A 20516-nucleotide genomic window follows, 5' to 3' on the forward strand; every position below is an offset into this window, starting at 1 on the left:
TATGATTTTGCCAGGTGGTGTTCTCTATCTCTATGTTAATCAACTTATTTAATCTTTACAACTTTCTAAGTAGGTACTGTTACTTTCCCCATCTTACAGATGAGGAAATTGAGGCACATAGGAATTCTGTAACTTGCCTATAGCCACACACTTATGAAGATCAGAGCCAGATTCAAGTGCAGACAGTCTGACTCCAGAGTCTTGAGACTTTAGCTGCTATCCTGTACACTTTCTGGAAAAAATAGAAGTGCCACATAGTAGTTCAGGCTGCATTTTTTAGGTTCTTGTAAGAAGCAGCCCAAGATGTCCAGAGAGATCCACATGTCCCCTAGGATTATGTCTCCGCGCTGTGCTTTCCAAATTTTGTTCTGCTTAAAACATGTTACTCAATTGAAAGAAAGAAAGAAAGGAAGGAAGGAAGGAAGGAAGGAAGGAAGGAAGGAAGGAAGGAAGGAAGGAAGGAAGGAAGGAAGGAAGGAAGGAAGGAAGGAAGGAAGGAAGGGAGGGGAAAGGAAAGGAAAGGAAAGGAAAGGAAAGGAAAGGAAAGGAAAGGAAAGGAAAGGAAAGGAAAGGAAAGGAAAGGAAAGGAAAGGAAAGGAAAGGAAAGGAAAGGAAAGGAAAGGAAAGGAAAGGAAAAGGTAAGAAGAAAAGATTCCTTGGTCAAAATGAGACAAAATCAAACAGATTTATTTTCTATTGAACATCTCAGAGTCTATAATAGGTTTATGTGCCTTATGAAATCCCCTAAGGAAGATGTAATATATAGTATTTCCCAAACTTATTTGGCACGGAGCCCTTTGGCATAGATCTGTGGAACTGGCCACCTGGGCATAGGCTTTGGGAAGTGCTGGCTTAGGCATGTTAACCGGTAGTCCCCATCTGTGTCTCTTTCGCCCCCCAGGATGGTTTGGAACACTCAGGTACAGATCCTCCCTGGTATTTTTTCCTGTGTCTGCTCCTGCCCGCCCCAGGTTTGAGCTCACAGGAGCTGACCTTGGAGGTGGATTCCGGGAATCTGGCGGTGCCTGGCCGCAGGCCTACTTCCGGCCCTTCTCACTGGGGTCTGAGAGGTGACTGAGTTTCAACCGCGGACAGTGACTGTGTGGGAATGAAAGGATAAAGGAATGCAATGCTAAGGGAAAGCGCCGAACAGTGGATCCATCAGAAAGGAAATCCAGAAAATAAAAATGGGGCAGTATTACCAAAAGTTCAACACGGGTGCACGCATCTTGTATTTATTTAACAAATGTTCTCACAGTGCCAGCTGCTGGCTGTGCTCTCAGCCCCTGTGGGGACTGTCCTGACCACAGAACTATCTGCTCTTCAGGAGCTGACAGTTTGCTCATTGAGATGGAAATGTTTCATTCTCTGCCTCTTCTCTGTCTTCACCTGTGAAACTGGAACAGGAAAGAATGCCTTAAAGGGAGGCTGTCAAAAACAATATTAATTTTAAAAGTATAAGACTTTTGAAGTCAGAGAAACACTATATGAAATCAAAGAATTTGTTTTTCCTTTAAGGACAAGAAGAACATAAATAAGATAATGAAATTTTTATAAGCAAATAAGAATAATAATAATAAAGAAAAATTCAAAACTGAAAAAAGAGACAAAAACAGCAAATCTAACAAAATAGACAAAGTAATGGTAAAAGAAACCATAGTAAAAAGAATAGACTGTTGAAAAAGAGAAACTATTAAAAGATGGAGTGAAGATACTGAAAAAGAGACTGCAAATCAAGGATAGAATTAGATAAATTTAAAACAATCTATTGCAATTATCAGCAAGGCTTTATTCAGCAACTTCTGTGAGAAGCAGGTAGGGCCTGTCTCTTGTTTATTTTAATATGCTCACTGTTTACACAGGCTAGATCTTCAGAAAATACTTGAGAAGATGAACAAATATAAAAGACATGTGGCCAAGAGGAGACAGCAGGACCTCTGTCAGGATGGGTTAATCTGAGCCTGGGCTTTTCTGGCTTTCTTCGGTGATACTAACATTTCAGTTCTCGTACTTTGCTATTTCTGCTGCTTCCTACACTTTGTTTTGAAAACCTCAAGAGCTCTAATAATGTGGCAATGGGACATGACACCATAATATTGCTACTGATAAAAAACTGAAATTACTACTTACTAAGCACTTTTTTTTCCCTAACATTAACTCAGATGTCTCCAAGTAAAGATTTCTAGAAACTCTTATAGAATCTCACTATTTTTAAATTATCTTTTTACTTTTTTCCCCCTGTAGGCCAGCAGGCCTTTTTACTCTAAAATGTTGCCACATGCTCATGTTTTAAAAATTGACACAAAGAAAAGTAAATAAATAAAAAGTAAAAATCCCTTCCTCCCCTTACCTACTCCATATAGGTAACCACCATTAACAGTATATTCTATTCTTTCTGGATATTATTTATATCTTAAAAATATATAAGTGTATATAATTTTATGCAAATAGTATTCTAAAGATACCATTGTATAGTTTGATTTTTTGTTTTGTTTTTTTTTTGTTTGTTTGTTTGTTTGTTTTTGAGACAGAGTCTCGCTTTGTCGCCCAGGCTAGAGTGAGTGCCGTGGCGTCAGCCTAGCTCACAGCAACCTCAAACTCCTGGCTCAAGCAATCCTCCTGCCTCAGCCTCCCGAGTAGCTGGGACTACAGGCATGCGCCACCATGCCCGGCTAATTTTTTCTATATATATTAGTTGGCCAATTAATTTCTTTCTATTTATAGTAGAGACGGGGTCTCGCTCTTGCTCAGGCTGGTTTCGAACTCCTGACCTCGAGCAATCCGCCCGCCTCGGCCTCCCAGAGAGCTAGGATTACAGGCGTGAGCCACCGCGCCCGGCCTATTTTTTAAAATTAAATATTAATATATCTTCAATACCATTCTATGCCAATATACATAGATACCATAATGAGTTTCATGCTATATTTAATCACTCCACCACTAATGGGCATTTTGATTATCCATTATATTTTTGTAAGAAAATTTTTTTGGAGTGGAAAATTTCCTTTAGTCACTGAATGGGCAACTAGGGGCCAAGGCCAAGGGCAAAATGGTGCACATTTCTCTTTATCACAAAGAGAGAGAGAGGGCAAGAATTGGGTTAGATGCTTCCCTCAAGCCCTCTTAAAAAGTAACCCAATTGATGATTACTAAACTCAGTCGTCATCCCAGTCTATATGAGCAGAAGACTGGGCTGGAGGAGAGTGGAGAAATTGTCAAGAGTCATTGAGTAGTGAGGATTACCAGGATACATCACTTTCTGTCTCTCCAAAGCCAGGTGAGGGTTGCTCCAAAAGAGCCATGGGTAAAGAATTGCAGTGCCTTCCCCCAGGGAGCCTGGCAGCACACTCCCAGTTGGATGTCTGCTTAGACAGGGGACTTGTGGGTCTGCCCTGATCCTGCCTGAGGAAATGAAAAGAACATTAGAGAGAGGGTGCTGGTGGGGGTGACTTTGCACCATCACTGTATGGAGAAGCAGGTGGCATGGGTGTCCTGCAGGTACTGTGATCCCATGGACAGTAGTGGATTTGAACCATTTTGTAGTATCCCACCTGTCACAGGCTAAATCGTGTCCCTTCCCCCAATTCCTATGTTGAAGTCCTATCTAGTATTTAGAAATTGGGTCTTTAAAGAGGCACTTAAGTTAAAAACTAATTCATTAGGGTAGACCCTAATGCAACTTGACTGGTGTCCTTATCAGAAGAAGAGATTAGGACACACACACACACACACAGGGGATGACTAAGTGAAGAGAGAGGGAGAAGGTGGCCATCTACAAGCCAAGGAGAGAGGCTTTAGAAGACACTAGCCCTGCTGACACCCTGATGTCAGACTTCTAGACTCCAGAATTGTTAGAAAATAAATTTCTGTTGGTGAAGCCACCCAGTGTGTAATACTGTGTGATGGGGCAGCCCTCCAAGCTAACATGCCACCCAGGGCGAGGAGGCCCCGGCCTGAGGCAGTGGCAGGAGCTGAGGACACAGGGAAGAGGTGGGGTGAAGCCAGATCTCCCGTATCACAGAAGTGGACCACGGGGAGGCCCATGGGTCCTCAAGGAACTCATAGGAGTCTCAAATAGAGGGAGAGAGTTAGTTCCCAAAGTTCAGCCAGGGAAGAAGAGTGAAGGAACAGTGCAGGCCCCATCCACCCAGCCCCTCCTACGGATGTGGCATGCCACGCAAAGAGGATGGTGGGAGGAGCCCTTCCTACCCAAGTCCCCTCTGGCACAGCTCCAGCTGGCACAGGCAGGAGAGTGGAGGAGATAGAATTTTAAGATGAGAAATTGGCATTTTAAACTAGATTAGATTTTCAATAACTGAAAGTAAACATGATGCAGGGAAGGGAGATTCAACATAGCACAGTTGGGAATGGCAGCGATTAGAGAAATTTAAACTATCTCATGTTGGTGTCACCATCAAATTCAGACTGCTCAAATAAAAAGTCTTTTGTTTTTACAGTAAACGTCTTTTTACCTATATTTTGGTGTATATCTGTGAGTATTCTGTACTGTATAATCTTAGAACAGCTGCTGAAAGGCTCTTTGCATTTAAAATTCTGATTAATACAGCCAAAAACTATCCCTTAATTTATACTCTTCATACTCACACAAACACATTTGGGGTGCCACTTGCAGCAATATGAAAGCTTTACAATTTAAAAAATATATCCAGCATTGAAAAAATGAAATGTTATTCAAGTTGTTTGACTCTAGAGCAGATGTTGTGAAACTTTGTCCCCTATCTCCCCCAGGTCAAATCAAGGCTGCCACCTATTCTTGTACATTAGGTTTTATTGGAACACAGCCATACCCATTCATTGACATATTGTCTATAGCTGCTTTTATGCTGCTATGACAGAGCTGAGTCGTTGCCACAGAGACTGTAAGGAATGCAAAGCCTAACACATTTAGTATCTGGTTCTTTACAGAAAAACTTTGCTGACCTTAGCTCTAAAGAAGTCAGACAAGTCTTCTACCATGCCCTGTGGATCAGCAAATAATAACTGCTTGAGCAGCACTTAAAGGAGTATCTATGTATTTCTGGTGCCAGATTGTCCAGGACATTTGAGTAACTCCACACTCTTGAACTACTTAGGGGAAGGAAGTAAAACTGAGAGCATGCAGCCATTCGTCGCACTGTCGGGGAGAGGCCCCCTTGTGAGCTTATTTCCTTGGGCAGGAGAGTGGAGCAGGGAGGTGTCTACAGACCAGTCTTCACAAACGACAAATGCCAGGTGGTGCTAAGCAGGTGCAGTAGGAGGAAGAAGGGGACGGGCAGGGTGGCAGGAGTCTGTGCTGAGACCTCCACTAGTTCTGATCCTCACTTGAGCATCATGCACAAGCCAGTGCCCTGGCATTGAAGATTGTTTCCAGTTTGGAAGAAAAGCAATTGTCCTTTTTGTAAGAACCTTGTTCTTAGCCAGACCCACTCCCAATTACTCCTAACATCATCGAAGAGGAGCTTTTACTGTTGTAAGACAGGGCATAATAAATGCCACACTGGGTGAACGTTGCCTAATTGTGTACAGAGTAATTACTTCTTTGTAAAGCACTTCCATGAGAGTCACCTGATATTTCCAAATTATATTTTGAAGAAAGCCTGCCTTGAAGAAAGGAACTTGTTGGAAGAGAATTTTGGTGGTCAAGTTCCCCTATGTAGCAAGACATTCTGAGGAGCACTGTGCCAGAAGAGCAGGGCACCTTCCCCTCTCTGTGCGTGTTGTTCCCTAGTTACTTCTTCTTCTCCAACACATGCTACGCCCTGTGCAAAGCCCTGGGACTGCACATCCTCCAGGAGCTCTGTGTGTGTGTGTGTGTGTGTGTGTGTGTGTATGTAGCAAGTGGGGTCAGGAAGAGGGAGGCAGACATGTTTCAAATGGGAAATTGTAGGAATGTGGACAGGAGCCATGTGAGGTGAGCACAGGGTGTAGTGGGACCTGACCCAGCTCTGTGGGTGGAGGCGATTCCCCGGGACTGAGTTGCGGAGGACAGCGAGATTAGCAGAGCCAAGTGTGAAATGGAGAAGGGGAGAGCAGGCTCAAGTTTGCGGCCGAGGGTCAGCTCATGGAGCCCTGCTCTGGAGGCAGGACTCTTTTCTTGAGACAGTGGGAACACTGACAGGATATAAACAAGAAGGGTGGCTTCAAGGTTGAGATTGAGAAGGATATTCAGTTAGAGATTTGGAGGAGGTGGGGTAAGATTAGGAACAGAAAGGTTAAGCAGTTTCTGCATGCAAAAATTGACTTGAACTAAGGCATTAACGGTGTGAAGGAGAGGAGAAGGTAAGGTAAATCTACAGGACGGCATGGCCGACTGGATTGGGAAGAAATGGCAGAAAAAAAAGAAGTAAGAATGAATGCCAGTTTGGGGGCTTTGGGGTGCCCAGGCGATACACAGAGACATTCACTAGGATGGGGAAGGTGTTAGCTAGCTATTGCTGTGTCTAAACTATCTCAAAACTTAGCAGCTTAAAGCAACAAACATGTATTATTTCCCAGTTTTTGTGCATCAGGAATTCAAGAGTGGATTAGCCAGGTGGTTCTGGCTCAGGGTTTCTTATGAAATTGCCATCAAGACATCAGCCAGGGGCCGGGCGCAGTGGCCTGTAATCCTAGCACTCTGGGAGGCCTAGGCGGGAGGATTGCTTGAGGTCAGGAGTTCGAAACCAGCCTGAGCAAGACCCCGTCTCTACTAAAAAAATAGAAAGAAATTAATCAACCAACTAAAAAAATACATATAAAAAATTAGCCAGGCATGGTGGCACATGCCTGTAGTCCCAGCTACTCAGGAGGCTGAGGCAGAAGGATCACTTGAGCCCAGGAGATTGAGGTTGCTGTGAGCTAGGCTGATGTCATGGTACTCACTCTAGCCTGGGCAACAAAGTGAGACTCTGTCTCAAAAAAAAAAAAGGCATCAGCCAGGACTGCAGTCTTCTGGCTGGAGATCTTGCTTCCAGAAAAGCACACTCACATGACTGTTGGCAGAAGGCCTCAGTTCCTTCCTGGATTTTTTACAGGAACCCTCAGTTCCTTGCCACAGGGACCTCTCCACAGGGCTGCTCGGGTGTCCTTACCACATAGCAGCTGGCTTCCCCCCGACCGAGACCCCAGAGAGAACGAAGAGGAAGAAGCCACAGTGCCTTGTAGGACCTAGACTTAGAAGCCATAAACTGCCACTTCTACATTATTCTGTTCTTTAGAAACAAATCACTAAGTCTAGTCCACACTCGAAGGAAGGGGAATTAGGCTCCACCTTTTGAAGAGAGTGTCAAAGAATTTGTGGTCCTTTTTAAAAGTCATCTCAGGGAATTGTAGGATGTAGCTGGTCTGTGTAGAGGAAGGTGTTAGATACGGTTTTGTGCCTGTTCAGTTTGAGATGCCTGTGAGTGATCCTAGCTGTGAACTGTGAATACACTTCATAAACAAGTATATGCCCCTCCCCAATGTAAAGTTATGCCATGTAGTTTAATCTTCTCAACAACACACAAATCAGTTGGTGTATCTTAAGGTTATAGAAAAAATATTAAAAGAGGATGGCAGATAGCCTGCAGGCAAGAGGTGGAATTTTCTATGCACCCCTCATTCACAACCAAGGATTTAATTATTATCCATCCAAAAAGCAAAGTGGTTTAGATAATAAAAATGTGGGCTTTCTATTCCTGTTTAGTGGTCCTCAAATGTTAGTGTTTATGAAATTCACTATAAAAATTTTTATACACAAAACCATTTATGCTACATTCAGAGAACAATGCAATTCAAGAATTTTTTTTTTTTTTTTTTTGAGACAGAGTCTCACTCTGTTGCCTGGGCTAGAGTGCTGTGGCATTAGCCTAGTGCACAGCAACCTCAAACTCTTGGGCTCAAGCAATCCTGCTGCCTCACCCTCCCGAGTAGCTGGGACTACAGGCATGTGCCACCATGCCTGGCTAATTTTTCTATATATTTTTAGTTGGCCAATTAATTTCTTTCTATTTATGGTAGAGACGGGGTCTCACTCTTGCTCTGGCTGGTTTCGAACTCTCCTGACCTTGAGCGATCCTCCTGCCTCGCCCCTCCCAGAGTGCTAGGATTACAGGCGTGAGCCACTGCTCCTGGCCCAAGAAAATTTTTGAGGATCCTTTAGGCTATGAGTGATTTTTTTGCTACCTGCAGAGTTTTAGATTCTGACCCTGGGCACAGAGACTGCACCATGTTCCTCTCATCTGAGAAGAATGTATAGCTGTGCTTTGTGGCGTTCTGCAAATTCCCTAGGGAGGGTGGTCTCTGTGTGTTCAATGGTTGTCTTCCTATTGTCTTTTTTTTTTTTTTTTTTTAGAGATGGGGTCTTGCTATATTGCCCAGGCTGGAGGGCAGTAGCTATTTATAGGTGCCTTCATAGTACATTGAAGCCACGAACTCCTGGCCTCAAGCAATCCTCCTCCCTCAGCCTCCTGAGTACAGACGCACGTGCTACCACATTTATCTTTCTATTGTTTACTGTTGTCTTCTTTCCCTATTCTTTCCTCCTTCCTTCATCTCCCTTCAGCTTGCTGGCTTCTAAGACTCTTCCTCTTGCCTGGCCACTGTGCTTATCTGTGCCAGGGTGAGAGAGGCCCAGCTGGGTAGCGAATTGTTGCCAAGAGCCTGATTTCATGGGCTTAAACCCAACTTCCTATTGTAGGATCTCTTGTCATTGGTATCAGCTTGATTAGGCTGAGTGTAAAACTTCAGTCTTGCCTCCTGCTTTGAGTAATTTGATAAATACTGTAGGGTTCCAGGGTGGCATGTACTGCTGGCTCAAGTCGTGCAGTCTACTTTATCAGACAAGAATCCTCAAATGGCAATCCTCCAACCACTGGGCTAATTTACGAACTTAACAAAGGAAGGCAAGGCCCTGCTGAAAGGTTCTGTTTGTTTTTTCTCTTAATCTCCATTTCTACAGAAAGCAACTTTATCTGTCCAGCCTATTTTACTTGACTAGAAGAAAGCCAGGAGAATTTTAGAAACTTTGACACAAAGGAAATTTCTCTTTATGTAATCATTTTCCTTAAAATATACCAGCAGAACCATCTGGTATTTTTCTAAAGAACAATTAACCCCACATATTGACCTGTTACTCTCTTTCGTATGGAGCTATGTTTTTTAGTGGCTGATCTTGTAAGAATGGTTCTTCCCTAAAAGGGTGCTGCCTGCTGCTTGGTATCGGTGCCTGTCAGGAAACATTGCCATCTAGAAATGCTGCCTGTGTGTGTGTACCAAGTCTTGGGTCACTGCTCATTTCCTATTAAAAAGAGCCTGATCTCAGGCGAGGCTAATTCAACAACAATAATCAAATCCCTCAAATTCAGATATACTGAGAGGATGCAAAATGGAGAATGGGCTTAATTTTGTACCTGTTCTAAAACAAGAAGGTGCATTTAACTAAGACCAAAAGTTTTTCATTCATTGTCCTTCACTCTCTGTGGTGTCCAGGACTGCCATACAACTGCAGTCAGCTTCTGTATTAAGAAGCATCAATACCAGAAACACACAATCTACTAATATATGTGGGAGCTGTTGTCGAATTGGAGAATTCCATTTACATCACTGCTTTTTTCCACTTGGTGGTATGCGTGATCACTAGAGTGGGTGTACAGATTTAGCATAAATAGCACTGAATCATATAGAACATGGTTCTTTTTCTAACTGAGTTGAGCTCTTAGCTAATTCAGCCCATCTTATTTTCTAAGAACTGAATTGAAGGCTATTTATTTTCCTCTAGGTACTTCTTTAGCTGCTTCCACAAGTTTCGACATGTAGGACTTTATCGTTTGATCACTTACAAGTGTATGTTTTGGTCTCCAAAGTGTTTTATGATACGGCATGTATGGTCAATTTTGGTGAGTTTGAAAAAAATGGGATTCTTTTATTGAATATAGATCTTTCCATTAGATCAAACTGTATTTTTGCTATACTATTCCATTCCATATTCTTATATATTTCTTTTTAAATTAGTCTATAAAAATTTGAGAGATATATTCAAATTTTCATCCTTAAAAATTTATTTTGCTTTGTAACTTATTTTCAACTTATATTTTATGTATTTTGAGGCTATGTTGCTAAAAGCATATTGATCACTAAATAATTTCTTTAACCTTTAATAATGCCTTTTTTGTCTGAAGTATATTTTATTTGACTTGCTTGCTTGTGTTTAAATTGTCCTGATTTATCTTTTTATATCACTTCATTATCAACACTTCTGCATCATTGTTTTAGATGTTTCTTTTTTAAGCAGCATGGGTACTCAGGGCTTAAGTGGCATTACCTGCTATAACAAACAGCCTCAAATCTCAGTGATTTAACACATAAAGGTTTAAATATTATTCTTTTTAAAAAGTTTTATTTAAATTTTAAACTTAAATTTAAAAAAATTTTTAAATATTATTCTTTTTTTTTTTTCTTTAAATTTCAGTCGATTGAGGGGGTACAAGTGTGTTTTGTTACGTGAATGAATTGTATAATGCTGAAGTCAGGGCTTTTGGTGTACCTGCCACCAGAACAGTGTACATTGTACTGAATAGGTAATTTCTGATTTTCACCCCCTCCCACGCTCTCTACTTCTTAGTTTCCAATGTCCATTATACCACTTTGTATGACCATATATATCCGTTGTTTTAAATTTTTGTGTTTAATCATATGGTCTCTTTTATAGTGTTCTCTTTTTTTTAAGTACTTTTATTGTTAATTTTTCTGTTTACTGCATCTCCTGGCAGTCTCTCATAGTGTTTTTTCCCTAGTTTGTTTGTAAGCTTTTTTGATATGAGCTCATCAAGTTTTTTCTTGCTCCAAAGTGGATTTCCAGTGTACTTTAGGTTGTAAAAGTAATCACTACCAAGTGGTTTCACATTTGATTCTTTTGGAACCCTAAGGTCATAGATCTTCAATGATCCTATATGAATTTTAATTTTAATTTTTTGACTTGTGTTTCTTACATCATTCAGATGATATAAATTGATATCTGCTTGGCATATGACTGGCGTCTCCAATTCTTACAGGTTGCTTTTTATTTTCCACCCAAGTTCCACATAGACTGTGCTTTCCAAGGCCAGAGGGTAAAAGTGGTTTTTTTTGTTTTTTGATCCCCTTTTCAGTAAGGAGGCAGTTCCTTAAAGCCCAGAACCCTATTTAGAAGTTTAAATCTAGGCCTTTCTTCCAGCACTGGGGGATCTCTTCTGCTTGGGGACCCTAAGGCCTGTGTCTAGTCCAAAAACCCTGTGGGCTACCTTTTTATTAGCTTTCTATAATAACTCTTCATTTCTGGTGCCTAGGGATTTCCCTTGGCCTCTTTCAAGCTTCGAAATGTTTTAATTCCTTTTTGGGTATTCTATTTCATACAGCATTTCTTGTATTTGTAATGATACATGGCATTATACCTTTCCAGACATAACTAATACTTCTTAATCTCCTTTGTAGCAAAGAGAAAGCCTTCAAGTGAGACCTCGGGGGATCTAACTTGAATTTAATAGCATTATTTTATTTTTATTATATTTAATTTATGTGACCATTTATTATAGGGGTGTGATTTTTAATTTTCATACAAAGGCTGAGTATCTCTAATCCAAAATCTGAAATGCTCCAAAATCTAAGTTTTTGAGTTCTAACATGATACTCAAAGGAAATGCTCATTGGAGCATTTCAGATTTTGGATTTGCAGATTAGAGATACTTAACCAGTAAGTACATAATGCAAATATTCCAAAATCCCAAAAAATCAGAAATTTGAAACACTTCTGGTCCAAGCATTTTAGATAGTCGGCCTGTGCATTAGTGATACAAACCTTCCTTTTGAAACAACCTTAATAAAATAAGTCAACTTAGAGAAAAATATTAAGTGAATTGACAAGTGATAGACGGTTATGACAATAGCCATAAAGGTGATATGTTAATATGCAAGTTTACAGGATGCCTGAAAAAATTCAATATCCTTCTGAGCTTTTGTCCCCGGTTATTAAAATGTTCTTTCATGCTTTAGCAACCCAAATAAGAAGATGTGTACTGTCAACATGAGTCTGGGCTGAGAATGTGGAAAATGGGTTACCTAAATTAGAAAATAAAATTTTGAGCGTAGTGTGATTCCCTTCAAAACAAGCAATAAATGTCAGCTAGCTGCGTAGTGATACGACAACAAATAACCACAGTGTCACAGGGAAAAACACAACAAGAGATCATTTCTTGTTCACGTATCCAACACGCTTTAGTTGAAGTCTCTGCTCATCAGAGGCACTTGGAACGCAGCCTGGCCCCCATAGCCACCGAGGTGGGAAGAGGAGGTGGTCCTCTCTGCGAAGAAATGACATGTGCCACTTCCACTCTTTCTTGGTTACCCGAAGTTAAGTCACATGGCTACCCTAACTTCACAGGGGGCAGCACCCAAAAAGCCGAGAGCCAGAAACATTTGATGAAGAACAATAATGTTCTCCAGCAAAGAAACCATAAAACAGTTCTGACACTTCCTCTAGATGGAGACAGGTAGCTAGTTCAGCCACAGTAGAGTCAGCCCTCCCCTGTACATTAAGCTCCATGCCATATACAGAAAACCCCAAATTAAGTAGTTGCTGTAAATGAATAAGGTAAAATACCTGCCTTTATGCTGGATTGGCTTGTTTGTTACCTAACAGGTCCCAAGAGGTTTCCATTATGGATCATAAAACTGGCATCCTGCTTAATCTCTGGCTACTCCATTCGGCCACTTCATTTCTACAGATATTTATGGGCCTGATATATGAATGTGGTTGATGTATTACAAAGAGCGTGACTCGTATTTCTCCCAGATTTGCTTCCAGGCTATTCTGGCTCTGCTTTCCCTCTGTCCCAGGGGTTTCCTAACATGTCCCCACAGCCTTCTGTAAAAGACATGGGTTTGTGAGAGTCTCTTCCCTCCAATCACCCTCAGATCACAGCCTTCAGCGTTTCCTGTCCTCTAGTGCTTGCCCACACTGGCTTTCCAGAACCTTCTTCATATGGTCTCTGTGTTGAAGAGGAGGATTGAGAAGCAAAGGCTCTATTCTCTAACACCAGTGGGTTGAAGAGCATTTCTAGCCTCTGTGGACATTTGTGCAGTAATGAAATTACCCTTTATCTGGGCTATTATCCAAATTATAGTAACCTTAATTATGTTTTGTCCGACCATGACACATATTTCAATTAAACCACTGCTCCTGGTATTATGTGTTAAGTGGGGGGTATATATGAATAATACCTTATACTCAGACAATGCTTTATGATTTACAGAGTACTTTCATTTGTATTATTTTTATTCATCACTGTGACGTTGGGTATTTATTATCTCCATTTAAAATCACAAAAATGCTCAACTAATCTCGGAGTTAATCAGTTTGTCAATACTAGCACTGGAACTATCACTCACAACTATAACCTCATATCCAGGACTCCTTGTAAAAGCATAACAAATTTAAGCTGTTACTATCTTTCTATTCATACCATTCATATCTATGCCATTCATATTTATTGTGAAGCTAAATCCCATACTCAGTGTGTTCTATCAGGCTGGTAGAAATCTGATGTCTTTACTGTTTTCATCAAGGTTGTCTCTTAGACAAGAGAACTAGAGGTATAATGTCCAAGTGCACTTCGGGTATTTCCGGCTCAATAATTCAATCTAACACAGTAAGTGACAGAATGAAGATTTGAATTCAGCTGTTCTTCATAGCAGCATTTTGGTACTTGATCGGCACTGAGGTTCGATGTCAAGGAGAACACACAAGATGGCTTCAGATGGCAAGGGCCCATTTTAAGGAAATCTGAAAAACTGCCGCAGCATGGAAAACCCAGACATCCGTCCCTCTGGGTCCCAGAACTTTCAAAACTGAGGCCTAGCACAGACCTTCTCTTTGCTCACCTCTCCCACCTCTGTTGCTGAACAACTTGGTTTGCTCCCACCTAGCATAGCGTGTCCTTGTTTGGCACAGGTTGTCTTGTTCCTGGTGATACATTACTGCCTTACTTACACGGCAACCTCTTGCTCACTGTTTTGCCACCAGGGTGCGGGTATAGTTTTAGAGAGCAGACAGGGTCGAAGCCACAGATCGGATATGAAAAAGGAACTCCCTGACGCTGAGCTGTAGAAGGGGTCTGAGGGGTTGCTTGGTAAGAACACAGGCACTTACTTCCCTCCAGGGGAGCTGTTGAAAGTAGTGGCCGTTGTTTTAACTCCATCATCCCATCCCCACCGTGAGAATGAAGCTGGTCTGTTTTGTTCCTCTCTAGCCTCAGCACATAGCAGACACTCGATACATGTTTGTTCATAGAATATTTTTCTCATCATAGTGCTTTATTGACAGGGAATTTGACTTGGATCCTGGAGAAGTTGATCAAACTCCAAATGTTTGATAGACCCAGACTTACGTAGAGAAAGTCTTAATAAGAGAGGGAGAGAGGAACTAAATTTAGAACTTTAACATAAAGGCTTATCATGTTTCAATTTAGATTAGTTCCTACATCATGAGGATTCACCCTAGATGAATGGAAATTACCCTGAAGCCACCAAGAAGAAAAATGTATTATCATGGTAAATGGGGATTTACTGAACAAGGGCCAGGGGATAGAAATAAGTCAAGAGAATTCATTGTGAACAGTTGGTCAGCTTCCTAGAAAAGCATATAGGTTTGTCACAATTTTCTTTGGTATTTTCCTATTTTCCTATATGTGTTTTACAGACTGGGCTTGGCACTGATTAGAGTCAAGTGTTGGTAAATCATGAGTAGATCCATCTTCACCAAGATGTATTCACAGTGAATCTTTAAATATTCAAAGGAAAAGGAAGAAAAATAGCATTAGCCCATGCCTGCTCAGGAATTGTAGGCATTTTACTTTGGTAGAGTAATCTTTCAATAACTCGGTGATGTAGGTGCTATGTCCCTAATTTACAAATAAAAAGTGAGACCATCAGTCCTCTGCTCATGCAATGTCAGTAATATGCTCAAATTTATATACAGAAAGAGCTATATACAGACTCAGGACTGTCTCTTCGCCAAAGCACATATATTATTGCCTCTCTTATTGAAAAAAAATGTACTAAATGTCCCCTGAAGTCTACTTTATTAGTTGGTTCATATTTCCTATTTCTGAATTTTCTACTTGGCATGTGTTTACTCGCGTGAGCCTGCAGGAGAAGTGACTTGACGTAAGCATGTGGAATTGGTGTGCATGGTTCTCATTCGTGGCACTGCAGAAAGTCTTTGTTCTATTTTGGGGCCACTTGCAGTGGATTCAGTACACGTACAAAGTTTATTTCAAGCGAGTTGAAATTATTATCCTGGAATCTGTGGGTTTCCTTTTCAAAGAAAATGAAATCCCACGCAACTTTTTACACTCTTTGCTTTGCTTTTCTTCCAGACTACTGTCAGAGGATGTAGGAATGGACATCCCCTTTGAGGAGGGAATGCTGAGTCCCGGTGCTGCAGACATGAGGCCTGGTGAGAGGAGCATTTGTTCATTTCCTTCCGCGATGTGCTATATCTAAGCGTGTTCATTATGCAGCGACAGAATCTTTTCCTATGCGTCTCACTTGTGATTGCAGCGATGAAAGTGAAGAAGAAAAAAAATGTGTGAGAGGAAGGTGTCAGGCTCCATTTGGTTAATTTCAGAATTGGCTCCAATACTGATGCTCACTCGTGTGGGCTACATTTTGTCTCCTGGACCCAGCTTTATCTGCCAATGTTTTCAGCTCCTATGATAATTGGCTACTATATATCATGATACCAAATTCTGACTAACATCTAACTTCACAAATTTACATATAATTATGAGAATGTTTAAAATTGGAAATGTGGTATCAGGAATGCTCAGCACCTTAACTCTAAGAAACAAACAACAAACAAGCAAACCCACTCTACACTGTAAGGGCTTACAACCCAAGGCATACACAAAAAAGAATTTTTAAATTTCAGTTGCAAACTGCATGACTCCCACTCTGTTCTAGGATCACTCCCTGGGCTACACTAACTCCAGGATCATACCAAGATCCTGAATCATGGCTTTATCAGCAAAGCCTAGAACGGGATAGGAAGAATGAAGACAGTTACATTTGTTTTCTGTCCTAGTATTTAAAATGTGTTCTTCAAAGTATTAGTCATGTGACATAATTATTTTTAAATGTTCTCTGGCCAAAATAAGCTTGGTAACAACTGTGTGTCTATCCTAGCCTTCAAAGTTCACAGTTAACTAAAGACATTAAAGCTATGGCTATCGTATATGGTAAGTGGCTAGCCACATGTGGCTGTTTAAATTAATTGAAAATTAAAATAAATTTTAAAAATTCTGTTCTTCAGTTGCACTAGCCTCATTTCAAATGCTCAATAGCAGTATGTAGAATATTTTCATCTTCACAAAAAATTATTTTTGACATACTGCTCTGAGAATTCATATAATACAGAAACCCAGTATCTTGCAAACTTATGGTCAATAGGAAGGTTTTTCTCAGGTAATCCTTAAAAACATTATGTGGAACCCAGTTTGGGTGATGTTCCACACAGAAAAGAGCAATCCAGTCTATGGCCATACCCTCCTGAATGTGCCAGATCTCATCTGATCTTGAAGCTAAGCAGGGTCTGGCTTCATTAGTACTTGGATGGGAGAAAACAAAAATCTTAATGACAAAAGACAATACTAATTACCTTAGGACAAAGTCAGAGTTAGAATTCCAGAGTTGAGGGGTATACCAGATGACCTTCAAAATACTGGGCTGGGGAATCCTGTCATTTCTGTTCTTGAGTGAAGACAACAAACTGTTTTTTCACACAGAACGCTTCTTTGACCAGGTGTGTGGGGTTTTCGCCCACACACCAGTTCTCTAGTGGATACCAACCAGTGTCCTATAATTCAATTCCATTCTGACACTGTCTATCTCAGGAAATTCCAAGGGTTTTAGGAGCTCTGTGCCTGGAACCAGGGCTAAAGACCAAATGTATTTCTTACTATACTATGTTAGGTTATCTCTCCACTTTTGTTTAGTTGGGATAAACTTGGTTAAAAGCGATGCCTGCAGCTCTGCTATTACATGAAAGAAAGGCACTCGAGCAGCAAGACACATCCTACAATGAAGGGGTGGGAGCCTTACTTTAAGAGATCATCACTGTGTTATGGGAGCCAGTGTCAAGCAATATTGGCATAAGAGGTAGTAACTGCTTGGGTGGGTTCAACGTATATAACCTGGGGAGAATACTTATTAAAAAAGTAAAATGAAAGCCTAGCAGGCCAAGCCAGCCAAGGGAAGTTCACTGAAGATCATATACAGAGTTGTCAGGACTTGAAGAGAAGTATTTTGGGAGTGTCTGTGAACATGACAAATTTCTTAACCTTCATTCCATAGGAGCAAGGTCAACACGAACTATTAGAAAATACAGTTAGCCCTTTATATCTGTGGTTTCTTCATCCATGGATTCAAGCAATTGCAGATTGAAAATATTTTTTAAAAATTTTTTTATCCATACTGAACATGTACAGACTTACTTGTTTTCCTTGTTATTATTCCCTAAACAATATGGTACAGTATTTTGCATAGCATTTACATTGTATTAGGTATTATAAGTAACCTGGAGATGATTTAAAGTATACAGGAGAATGTGCATAGGTTATAGGCAAATACTGTGCCATTTTACATCAGGGACTTACATATACTTGAATCTTGGCATGCACCATGGAAAGTCCTGGAGCCAATCCCCCACTGATGCTGAGGGACTACTGTATATGTAAGCTTAACTGCTATTCTTATGCAATATACCCCTTAAAAATTCAATTCAGTATTATAGCAATGTCAAGTTCTCAAACCTGAGCAGGGAAGTTCTCAGTACTAATTTTCTACCCATTTAAGCAATAGTTCCCACTTCCTGTTTCTACATGGCCAGGGCTGATGGGGCTCGAGGGAGGCAGTACTGAGGCCTGTTGTCATGAAAGGGGTCTGAATCCCATATGAGGATTTTTTGCAGGTCTGCTTTTGCTGAAAGGGCCTTAAAAATGATCTACACTGAGGTCCAAACCCACTCTTGGCAGCAATATATATGTGGGTTGAGTATCCCCTATCTGAAATGCTTGGGACCATAAGTATTTGGGATTTCGATTTTTTTTCCAGATTCTGGAATATTTGTACTAGACTTACTGATTGAGTATCCCAAACTTGAAAATTGGAACTCTGAAATGCCCCAATGAGGATTTTCTTTGAGCATCATGTCATTGGTCAAAAAGTTTCAGATTTTGGATTTGGAAATTTTCAGACTGACAATGCTCAACCTTTGATCTAATATTTGATGTGACTGTTCTTTTTCTTGTTTAGAACCTCCTAATTCTCTGGATCTTAATGGCACTCATCCTCGGAGAATCAAGCTCACAGCCCCGAATATCAATCTTTCTCTGGACCAAAGTGAAGGATCTATTCTCTCTGATGATAACCTGGACAGTCCAGATGAAATTGATATCAATGTGGATGAAATTGACACCCCTGATGAAGCAGATTCTTTTGAGTACACTGGCCATGGTAAGCTACTAATTTGGCAAGGCCAAAGTTAAATGATACATGAATGATTATCTAAGTGGCATTAGGAACAAACCTCCCATTTTTGTGCCAGTGGATCCTTTCTGTGATTTCTAGAAGCTTCTGTTTGTATCTCAGGTCACAGGTGGCCATGAATGCCTGTTTAGAGCTTGATGGAGCAAGTATAGTTCACAGAGGTCATATATAACTTTTGTTCCTTTTGCAAACCCCTAGTCTATGCCAGGCTCATGCTAGGAAGAAGGGGCGAGGGAAGGCTATTACACACTGTGTTGTGAGAAAACTGGGGCTGAGTTTGCAGAGAAAGAGAATTTAATCTGAAAGATAAACTTTGAAGAGGAGAAATCAGGGATTACCAGTTTCTCATTCAAGCCTCCACTATCTGGAATGTTCTTTCCCTCAGATTCTTACATGACTGGCACCTTAATCAGATGTCACCTCCTCAGAGAGGCCTTCCTTGATCTCTATAATAAAAGGTGCTGTCCACCTTCCTACTCCATCATCCGGTCTCATTTGATCCCAGGAGTCATTTTATTTTCCATGTATGAACTTGTATTATGTACTAGACTTACTGATTGAGTATCAGAGTTCCAATTTTCAGAGTTCCAATTTTCAAGTTTGGGATACTCAATCAGTAAGTCTAGGACAAATACAAGTTCCATGTATGAACTTGTATTAATGAACTTGTATTATTTAATTGTTTGCTTGTTTGTTTGCATGTTTGTTGTCTTTCTCTTACCACTAGAATGTCTGTTCCATGACAACTTCATGGGACTTTATAGTGTTTGATGTTATATCTCCAATAAAGTAGGAAGGAAGAAGGGCTGGGATAGGTGGAGAATGGGAAGGATACACAGGAAGAAATTTACAAGTTTCCGGATCCCAGACAGACACTAGTGATGTGAATATCAGTGTCACTGTAGTTCTTCTCATGCTCAATAGAATTGGGTTTGTTAGGTACAAATACTGTACATTTGCTTTGAAAAATGGCATCATGTAGTTTCTGTCTCAGTACTAGCCAAGGTGGCATTCTCTGAAGTTATAATATTTGACAGTGCTTTCATTCATTGTATAAATTCATCTAGTCTTAAAAAGCAATACAGTTGCACGATTAAAAGATGCCCTGACTTCTAGGGACATGCTAATTCCAGCAGTTCCACTGATAGAAGAACATAATTAGAAAACTAAGAAATTCATCAAATTAGCTAATTAATTCAACCAGTGGTCATTGAGCCAGAGGGCTGCAACTGTGACTAGTTCAGATTCAGACCCTGCCTTCACGGAACTTAAGGCTTTATTTCCTCAAATTAAAAAAAAAAGGAAGTGGCTAAGCTATTCATTCTATAATCTATTATGTTTGAGTAGAGATTTGGTATTGCATTTTAATCATGTGCATGAATTTCTATTGTCATCTGGGTATTTGATCCTGTAGATTGAAATACACAAATAGGAGGTGAAAGAAGGTCTGGAATTTATGCTCTTTCCTGCCATCCCAAAGAGCAGTCAGTAGCTCCTCCCATGCCAGCTGCCCCTAGCAGCTCCTGCTCTTTTCCTGCTAATATATTGGCAAAACCCCACAGAAGACAGCTGTGGCGTGACCCTGCTGGTCTCTTCCTCTCCTCCCCCCTCACTTCTCTGTTGCCGGGAGAGCTTTGTCACACCACATCTGAACCTTTTATTTTTATAAATAGTAAAACCATCAAGCAAAGTGATGGTGGCTAAGCAAACTGGTAATTCAAACTGCCACTTGCTGACATAGTTCTTTCTATTTAGTTGACATAGTTATGTTGAAAGAACCAGTTTAATGGCCACAACCCTACTTTTAGGTCTTAAACTCAAAGGACAGAATTTTAAAGCAAGTTGAATTTTAAAATCCACTTTGATTTTCAAATGAAAGTTATATGTTTAGACACATTTTTAAACAAACAAAAATGTGAAACATTGAGAACACAAAGTACATCAAAATAGCTATATTTTGTAAACATGCAGACATAGAT

General features: G+C 40.5%; 1 protein-coding gene across 10 annotated transcripts in view; it reads left to right on the forward strand.

The window, feature by feature from the left end:
- The window catches only part of PRUNE2 (prune homolog 2 with BCH domain), a 260827-nt gene that overhangs the window by 198746 nt on the left and 41565 nt on the right, over window positions 1-20516 (forward strand). For all 10 annotated transcript variants that reach the window (XM_076008613.1, XM_076008612.1, XM_012759788.3 and 7 more), the window contains 2 exons: window positions 15369-15448; window positions 18304-18504. In XM_076008613.1, coding sequence (XP_075864728.1) covers window positions 15369-15448; window positions 18304-18504 — 281 coding nt within the window. The remainder of the gene's footprint in view (window positions 1-15368; window positions 15449-18303; window positions 18505-20516) is intronic.

The sequence above is a fragment of the Microcebus murinus genome, chromosome 12 (genome assembly GCF_040939455.1).
Source record: "Microcebus murinus isolate Inina chromosome 12, M.murinus_Inina_mat1.0, whole genome shotgun sequence".
NCBI classification, from domain to species: domain Eukaryota; kingdom Metazoa; phylum Chordata; class Mammalia; order Primates; family Cheirogaleidae; genus Microcebus; species Microcebus murinus.